General features: G+C 42.8%; 1 protein-coding gene across 4 annotated transcripts in view; it reads right to left on the bottom strand.

The window, feature by feature from the left end:
• Positions 1-9,523, bottom strand: part of SLC25A12 (solute carrier family 25 member 12) — a 97,293-nt gene that overhangs the window by 2,242 nt on the left and 85,528 nt on the right. For 3 of the 4 annotated variants that reach the window (XM_004375514.2, XM_023730573.1, XM_023730572.1), the window contains 4 exons: positions 6,918-7,058; positions 5,024-5,162; positions 1,532-1,690; positions 1,307-1,397 (listed from right to left, as the gene is read on the bottom strand). In XM_004375514.2, coding sequence (XP_004375571.1) covers positions 1,307-1,397; positions 1,532-1,690; positions 5,024-5,162; positions 6,918-7,058 — 530 coding nt within the window. Of the gene's footprint in view, positions 1-1,306; positions 1,398-1,531; positions 1,691-4,581; positions 4,728-5,023; positions 5,163-6,917; positions 7,059-9,523 lie in introns of those variants that run through there. The other variant, XM_023730574.1, reaches the window with a different exon arrangement.

Below are 9,523 nucleotides of genomic sequence, written 5' to 3'. Positions count from 1 at the left end.
CACAGAAAAAAGACGAGAAAAAAATACACTCAAATATTAATACTCTCTGGGAACTTGGATTATGGATGATTTTCTTTATACTTTTTGTACTTCCAAAAGTTTCTGCACTGAGTACATATTAAATTGATCTTAAAAAAAAAGGTTACATTTTCTCTTTTAATGATGTATTTGGACATAATTTTAAACTTTTAAAATAACAGACTCATAGATGTTTACTAAAATCATTTAAAGAGAAATAGATTCAATTCTTCCATTTACAGAATGCAAAAGCATAGAAAAGCCTGAACCTCAACATTTCTCACTGGAATTTTAAGACTGCTGTTCTCTCTTTGGATAGGTATCTCTACTTCGTGGTTCAACAGCTAATTCCCTACTTGCCCTTTGTGGAGATTTATGAGGTGAAGACTCAGATATAGGACTTGGTCCTCTACTAAAAGGCTGACAATTGCTTACTCTGGGTACAACTTTTCCCACCCAGCAAATCCAGCAAGTAATTCCTGTCCTCCCCGGCACATATGTCAAGACATTAGGCTGTGCCCAAGAAGTCCCAATTCTGGCCTAGACCCTAGAGCTCCCCAGTGACTATGTCCATGGGCACAACCTCTGTTTGAACCTACTGTTTTGTTTTTCCAATAAATTATACCTAAAAACATCTATCCAAAAAAAAAAAAAATAAAAAACCAAACCTGTTGCCATCAAATCAATTCCAACTCATAGCAACCCTATAGGACAGAGTAGAACTTCACCATAGAGTTTACAAGGAGAGGCTGGTGGGTTTGGGTTTGAACTGCCGACCTTCTGGTTAGCAGCCATAGCTCTTAACCATTGCGCCACCAAGGCTTCAGTAACATTCATACCTACCTAATAATCTCAAAAATGAAATATCAGGGGTGTGAAAGGGCTTCAGTCTTTGAACAAAAGTTCACAAAAATGTACTAACACAAATTTACATTATTCCCAGTGAGAAGGCCATGAAGGAAAGGCCCTTTAAAATCCACACAATAAGGACCTTGATCCATGTAGCTCAGTATTTGCTTTCACTAAAAACAGACAATTATTCTCATAGCATTTTAATGTGCTGCCACCTTATACTTCTCCAATACTATCTATGATGTCACCCTGTCAAGACCCCACTCCCTTAATACTGACGCCTCTCAAGACCACCGTTTGTTTTAAATTCATTGGTCCTAAAGGATTCTCCATCCTATCAGTTATCCGAGAGTTTCTCAAAAATGCAGTAAATCGAACAAAGACTTGTGTTTGTTTTGGTGCTTTCTTTATAAAAGATCTGTGCAGCTGCACTTACAGGCCTCCAAAATCAACGTAAAACCACCGCTGGAGAAGTTCATAGGTGACCAAGGTAACACCAAACTGGGGAGAGGATCGAAACACTCGAGCTGAAAAAGACAGACAGGGGAGGGCAGGGAGAATTAAGACCAGGATGACTGTGACATGGACAACCAGTGAGTTAGAGGAGCAAGACATGAAAGCCATTCAGCCACCAGCCACGCCGTGTGGGTCCAGCCTCTACCTGCTGTTCCTTTCCAAAACGCGGAGGGCCCTTCCTCCCGGAGTATCTTCCTGAAACAGTCAATAACACCACTATAGGTCGTCTGGCCAGCACGGGCAGCCACTTGCAGTCTTGTCTTGATGACATCAGCAGGGGTCACCAGAGAAGCAGCAGGCACACCTTTCAGGAGAAAGCTACATTTAATTTATCCGAAGTACCTTATCAAGGATAGAAATACTGCTAACATCCAACACCAAAAAAATACAAAACAAAACAAATCCGTTGCTGTAGAGTCCATTCTGATGCATAGGGACCCTACAGCAACTTTAACTTCTTGAGGGAATCTCAAAGTTCCTTAAATCGATGCCTGGGCTCTAATGGAAAAGAGGACATAGAAGCCGATTAGCTGCTTCAGTGAGCGGTCAGGGCAAAATCTTTGTTTTTCCTTCTGAATCAGGAAAATCACTGTACATTGCATGATCTTAGGGAACTGCGAGAGAAAAAAAATAAAGCGATATTAGTAGGACAATTCCCAAACGTACCCCCTTTTAGGTTTTGCTATCAGTTATTTCACCTCCTTTTTTTTTTCTTAAATAAAATGTAAGTATTTTCATGTATAATAAGAAATAAGAGAATAATGTCAATTTAATGAGCTGCTAAATGTATCTTACACAAAACTATACTGTTTTTCATTATTCTTGTCAACCTTAACAAGCCCTGGTGGTGCAGTGGTTAAGCGCTCAGCTACTAACCCAAAGGTCAGCAATTTGAACCCACCGGCTGCCCCACAGGAGAAAGATGTGGCGGTCTGCTTCTGTAAAGATTATAGCCTCGGAAACCCCGTGGGGCAGTCCTACCCGGTCCTATAGGGTCTCTATGACTCAATGCCAACAGGTTTGGTTTTTTTGTTTGTTAGTTTGTCAACCTTACTATGCGAGACAAACACTAACACTCAGAACCACTCACCTGTTTGAGGGCTAACTTGAGAGTTGACTGTGACTCCTTTCAGACATGCTACATGACAGAAGTCATTACAACTGGGGCGAGCAGGCCAGGCGACCAGTTAAGGAACAATAAGTGAGCTGATCATGGAAAGGCCTTATCATCTACCCCCTGTGCCTGAGCTCCCTGGGGCCACGCTGAGATTGGTCAGCAGCAGGACACAGAAAATGGATTTCACAACCACACCTTTTACTTATAAAACAAAACAGGGAACAAAGGAGCAACAGAGCCTTCCCTAGGGGGAAGAAATTCAATTTGGCCCATCACTGTATCATCACCGGGCAGATGGAGCCGGGGGATTGGTGGGAGGCAGAGCTAGAAGATGATGTAAATACCTCCCCGCAGCACAGCCCTGCATCCCATTCAGAGGAAACTAGGTAAATTGCCTGCCTTTGAAGGCAGGATTCTGAATGTTCTCACTCAGTGACTGCCAGCAAAGCTTTACTGGTAAAAATTAGAAAAACTCATCTCTCATTCTGAAAACTGACATCAAACGTCTGTGGGCAAGAAGTTGGTGCTGACAGTTCCATGGAAATGTTTATTTGGTTCATTCAGCCACTGGCAAAATGCCTGTCTACGATTAGACTGCTCTTCTCTGGCTGCTTCCAGCTGCTGACGGGAAAGCAAAGGGAAAAGCTTGAGAGGAAATGCTGCCCCTTTAAACTGGGAGACTTTGATGAGCACCAGAGAGGGGCTGGGCAAGCACTCAGTACCAAGGACTGAGGAGATAACATTTGCCCCAGGGTGGTGTAAATGTTTAACATGCTGGGCTGTTAACTGAAAGGTTAGAGGTTCAAGTCTACCCAGAGGCACCTTGAAAGAAAGGCCTGGCGATCTGCTTCCAAAAACTCTGCCATTGAAAATCCTATGGAGCGCAGTTCTACTCTGACACACATGGGGTCACCATGAGCTGGAATCGACCCAACAGCAACTGGTGGTGGTGGTGGCCTTAAATGTGCAACTAACTGAAATTAGAGATGCAGAGGATGCAGGATAAGCGATCAAAGCCCCCTAGGATAGTTTCTTAATCATCACAAGTCATTCTCTGTCCCCTCAGGTTCACTGCCCAGGTGAGAAAGACAACACAGTGCTCCCCAACATCATCACCCACCACACACGCCACACACATCGCTACACCCCGCCACACGCCACACATCACACTTCAGGAAGTGCGCAGGCTCTGCTGCTGGGTTTAGTCAGGGCCACCAGAGGAGAAAGAGCCCAGAAAGTTACAGCCACACAGTGAACACAAGCCTAGCTGGTCAGAGTTGTGGTGAGCATTTGGGAACGAGTCTTTGAGTATTGTTCTCACCCTTCACATTTCATCCCTGACTGGCAGTAACGGAAAGCAAACACATGCTCCTTCCTTCCTCTGTCACTTCTGAGGGCTGGTGCGGCTGAGGGTGCCTGGCTCTCCCTTCTATCCCGGGTTAGCTCCTTCATGACTCAGGAGGAGGCCATCCCCACAGGGTCAGAGGAAGCATCTTAGTACCCCTTTGCATTTGTTAGGTTCTTCTTTCAAGGTATCTTTTTGGTTGGGAATCTTTCCTATGCCTAATTTGGTATCTTAGACTACATGAAAGTTTTCATTTATTCCATTGGCATTTATTGAGCACCTACTGTTACTATGTCCCTGGGTGGCATAAACAGTTTGTGCTCAACTACTAACTGAAAGGTTGGTGGTTTGAACCCACTCGGTGGCAGCGGAGAAGACAGGCAACATGGAAGACAGCCCCGTGGAGCACAGTTCTACTCTGTAACACATGGGGTTGCCATGAATTAGAATCGACTCAATGGCAACAGGTTTAGTTTTTGTTATTATTACTATACTGGCCACGGTAGGGAAGGCAAGGATGAACAGAATGAGCTTCCAGCCTAGCACAGCGGATACAACTTAAGCAAAGTACCTTTACACAAAGTGTTAGGGTCAGAAGCGATGCAAATCGAGTTCAGGGTGGTTTGATTGGGGTGGGGGGCGGGGGGGTGCTGCTTACTTTGGTCCACTGAGGGGAATGGTAGCAGGAACAGGAATAGTTTCATGAAGAATGCTCAGTTTTGAGCCGAATTGTGTAGATTCCAATATACAGAGATAGAAAGGGACGCATGCTAGACCTGTGCATCAGCATGAGGTACAGCAAAGCAACTTATGTCATGAAGAACTTTTCCACCTTAATGCTTGGTTGGGCTTCACCCAAGGTTTCAGGGGCACAGGAGGCTAAGAAACACGTTAATGATGAAAGCCCAATTTAGATGGGCAGATCTAATTTGGCTCCGAGTTGCTAAGCTGCATTAAGCTGTTTATCCACATTATGCAAATGTAATTAACTCTCATCTGAATTACTGCACATCCCACAAAGGAGAAAAAGTGATCATATTTAAACTAAGTCAGATACCAACAATAATCCTTCCAGAAATAAAGGGGGAAAGTACCCGGAGACTCTGTGCTTCTTAAGAATAGGGGAGGGTTCTCTTTGTTAATATTAAAAAAAAAAAAAAAAAAACTGTAGTTACCTGCCAGAGCTCCAGCTGCAAGGAGATTTAAACCTCCCACGTGTCCGTTTTCATCAGCCAGGAGTAGCTTGCAATGAGCATAAACAGGAAAATAGATTGCAGAGAAGGGAATGTCTCGGAGGAAACACGCTTTGGCACCCTGTCACACAATGAGGAAATAGTGCAAAACAGTTGTGTAAACAGAGTAAATGCTCAAGTGGGATCCAGGGGCTCTGGGTGACAAGCCAGGCATCCCTCAAACAGCATTGGGACTGGTGTGGAAGGGAAGTGGGGGCTAGCGGGGACTAGGGGACTATGCACGGCCCAAGGTTTGAGAGGATGGTGGGTCCTGGAGTCCTGAGGTTAATAACTGGGTAATGATTTATTCTTACAACTCACACTTTTCTGGAAATTCCATTATAGATTTGATTTTTAATGTAAATAAAAATTCAGTTCTCAAACTACAGGTTGCTAGTTCTGTTTGGCTTTGGTGGGGGCCGCAAATACACTTGAAACCCCAAGATTAACAGCTTGATTCCCAAACAACTAGTAAAGTCAGCCAAAAAGGACTAATGAATGACCAATTCAATCCATGTCAGGTTAGAGTCCTCGCAGTGCCAGGGAAAAAGCTACAGGCAGTGGTGGTGGAGAGGGAGGGTAACTATTTTGGGAAGGGAAAACCACAAACCTTCTTTCCTCACTCCCTGTGTCCTAAATAGGAGAGGGTAGGAAAAAATCAGACAAAATATTTTAGCAGGAGGTTCCCACGGAAGAGAAAACCACGCAGGGACAGCTGTCTCAGTGACTGAGGTCTCAGAAACACCTTCCTCAGCTTTGTCAGTAACCCACACTAGTCCACTGCCCAGGGCTCTGCTGAGCAGGAGAATAGGCCATCTGTGGCACTTCCTTTCCTAACAGCTCTGTTTTTAAAAGGCAAACTCAAACATCCAAAAAAAAAAAAAAAAAAAAATCCAGGGACTCTCTAGAACATGATACAGAGAGAAACAATATTATTAAATTCAGCTCTCAAAGGGAATTCCAGAAAGGATAGAAGTTGAGGGAGGGGGTCAAAACCATGTCTAAAACTCTCTGGAGAGAGACATCATTGGTTTACTGGTTTCCAAAGAGCCCTGTAGCTGGGTGACTCTAATCTACAGAATTTCTAATTTGTAGCTACAGAGGCAAATTTACACATTACTGCTGTGATGGATCTATAAAGAAATCAGATGCTTTGGAAACACAGTTGCCTATAGCGGCTACATTTAGGTATTCCCCACCTTATAACAGGCGAAGGAATGGAAAGAAATACTCTTCCTTGTTTAAGAAAAATAATAGCTTCTGCGCCATTACATCTAATCTGTAATGATGGGAGTAAGTATACCTGCAGGGAAGGACTCTGTTGACTGGCATTTTGCTAAAATACAGTACAGTCTTTTTTTTTTAATGGAATTCATTATTGACAAATCCCACCACTTAACTTCTTAAAGACCTGAATCCTACCAAACTATACTACTGTTTCGCTGTGGTCAAATTATTAAGACAAAGAAAAGCTCGTACTGGGAAGATAACAATAGAGGTAACTCAGACTCAAAATAAACATAAGACTATTTTGAAGTCCCAAACCAGCCCAAAGAAACTTTATGAACTCCCATCAAATGAAAAAGGCCTCCAGCCTGAGGCCAGCTGGGCTGTGGGGCTGGCCTCCTGCCGGCACTCCACAAAAGCCAAAAGACAACAGGAAGGCATGTTCGCATCTCGGTTTTTCCTTTTTGTTTAATTTTCTACTCCAGGAACTACCCTGCTAGACAAGACTGCTTTTCAATTTGGGGGATAGGCACTAGTTTCCACATTCTTTCACATTTACATCAAGTAGGTTACAAGCTGTCTACCGAGAAAGCCCATGGAATCTACCTACCTTATACAGACCAAAAAGGCCCAGGTCCCGGAGCACACTCAGGGCGCTGACTCTGGGTCCTGTGGTGATCTCTCCAGCCACCTGCAGGCGAATCTTCACTATCTCCAGCGGGTTAGTAAAGATGACCTGGGAGCCTCCAGCCTGCAGACAAGGGAGGAGAGACAGGCACTTTTCTACATCAGAGCCAAGTGTCAGTGTCAACAAGAAAAATCTAGAAAAGCCTCCACATTTTACCACCTATACACCTTCCTCTTCACAGGGAATGAGAGTTGGGTGCTCTGGCAGATACTCTGTCAGGCCAGTCTGTCTGGGTTTGTTTCTATTTGAAATGTCAAGAGTGTTTCTCAGAGCAGTCTTTGGAGGGCAACCCCAACCACATCAAACTAGCTAAACTAATACACTCATTTGGAAAACAAAAGCGAAGCCAGATGTTGCAGTGGGGAGCTCCCCCAACGAAAAGGAAAGAGATGGTAGAAGACTGGTATAAAGATACAAGCTGAAACCTAAAATTCCTATCTACAAGTGTTTCTCCTTAGCTCAGCCGCTCGCTTCCCCCTTGTTGGGTTGGGGGTTTGGTCCCACAGAGGTGCCTGAAGTCAGAGGGGCAAAGTCTCTGGCTCAAATCCTAAAACACACTAACCTGAGCAGAGCTCTGAGACAGGTACACAGCTACACCCACACAAAAGGAGAGAACTTAGAAAGGCAAATCTCAGTATCATTTCAAGGCAAAATCAGAAAAACTCTTCCAGATAGAGCTTGGAAATGGAGTCTCTAGCTACCATGAGTACAACACCCTCCAATCAAAGCCACATTCCACACTTTCCAGTGGTGAGTGACAGAGATCTGAATGTGGATAATGAGAGTGTATTTGCATCTGAAGTCTGTTAACTAGTAGAGAGAGAAAAAAAGAGAATGTTTAACAGAACTGCGACTCCGTTTTTTTTGTTTCTGTAAGAAAAAAATGTGTATGTATATATGTGTATAACTATGAAAATATATATATATATTCATTCGTGAAGTGGAAAGCCCCCATTTGCAAATCTTCATCTCAAACTGTAGCTGTTTACATCATATAATTATAGCCACATGCATATTACGAATTTTTAGAAAAAAATTCTAGAAAAAATAAAGATTGCTATTTGTCTATAACTTTAAATATTTATAACACTTAAGAGGAGACCTAGTTGGCAAATGTGCACGGTCCTTTTTATGTTCTGAGGTTGATTACTACCTCATACAGAAAATCTAAGATTAGTTCATATATTAATAGTAGTTCAAATTAATATAATGATATTATATAATAACTGCATATCATATGTATATCACATATGTGAAATGTATGCTTCATTGGGGCACCGCAATTCCACAGGTAGAGAAAGACCATCAAAAATACACATAAAATTGTGTGAAACATTCCATGGTGCTTGAATACTCTCCTTCCCCCACATTCACGTTCATTTTTCTAAAACCCACAGCCCTCCCAGATCCCCTTCCAAAAGGATGGCGACAACATATCACAGCCCATTCTCCTAACTGTCCTGGGGCTATAAGCCCCCTAACTACTCCTGTTCCAATCCTGACCCCAACTCCTACCAACATCCAGGATTGCCAACACCGACACTAGATTTCTTTCCTCTTCGTGAGAAGCCTATTGTTCCAGATTCCCCAGGGCCGCAATCCCTTTTGGTCCACCAAGCAGGGAGATGCAGCGTTTGCTGTCTCTCTCAGTTTTCTGCAACTCCCCAACTCGACACAACCCAGACCACTGGCATACAGGTCCCTGAACAACATACTGACCCAATTTTACATGCTGATTTGCCTTCGTTTCTCTGTTAATCGGCTGCACTGCAGGCAGGAGGAAGCATTTCAATGTTTCAATCTAAGCAAACAACACTTTCAAAAGGATTGCTGGGTGACAAATTACGTTAAAATGATAATCCAAGTAATTGCTCCTGTAGCTTGTATCAAAGACCTAAACCAACTGAAAAAGTTTACGACTTTCCTGAAATCCCTTGTTTAAATAATAGTTGCAAAGACCATCTTTGGGAAAAATGCACTTTATGTTCTAAAGCAGATTAAAAAAAGAAAAAAAGAACAGAAGCATAAATTTTTATTATAATTCCAAAAACTTGCCACCACCAGATGATGTCAGTCCCTGGTGGACATTATGTTTAAACAAATATGAAATTCTTTCATGTTTTTAATCATGAGTGAATTGTGACATCCTGCAAAGCAGAGAGCACTCCAACCTGCCTCCCCTCACTCCACAGCCCCCTCCTCGCTTCTGCTCCCACAGACCCTTTGGAAATAATTGCCATTTTATTGAGATTTGCACTCCTCTAACAATTCTTCAAGTTTCTTTCTGAGTATACAAGTAATAGGCTTTCTACTAAAATTCAATACTGAAATGGTACAATTAAGAAAAGGAAACGACTGTATTTTAAAACATGTACACATTAACACGCACACATTAATTGTTCACCATAATACTAAGTCCCAACAATGCACTGGACATAACCATAAAACTAGATTGATATACACTAATGACTTTTAAATATATACTCTAGCTTGTGTGTGTGTGTGTGTGTGTGTGTGTGTGTGTGTGT

This window comes from Trichechus manatus, unplaced genomic scaffold, assembly GCF_000243295.1.
Source record: "Trichechus manatus latirostris isolate Lorelei unplaced genomic scaffold, TriManLat1.0 scaffold00037, whole genome shotgun sequence".
Lineage (NCBI taxonomy): Eukaryota > Metazoa > Chordata > Mammalia > Sirenia > Trichechidae > Trichechus > Trichechus manatus.
Note: the sequence above shows the minus strand (reverse complement) of the source record. Positions and strands in the feature narration are given on the sequence as shown.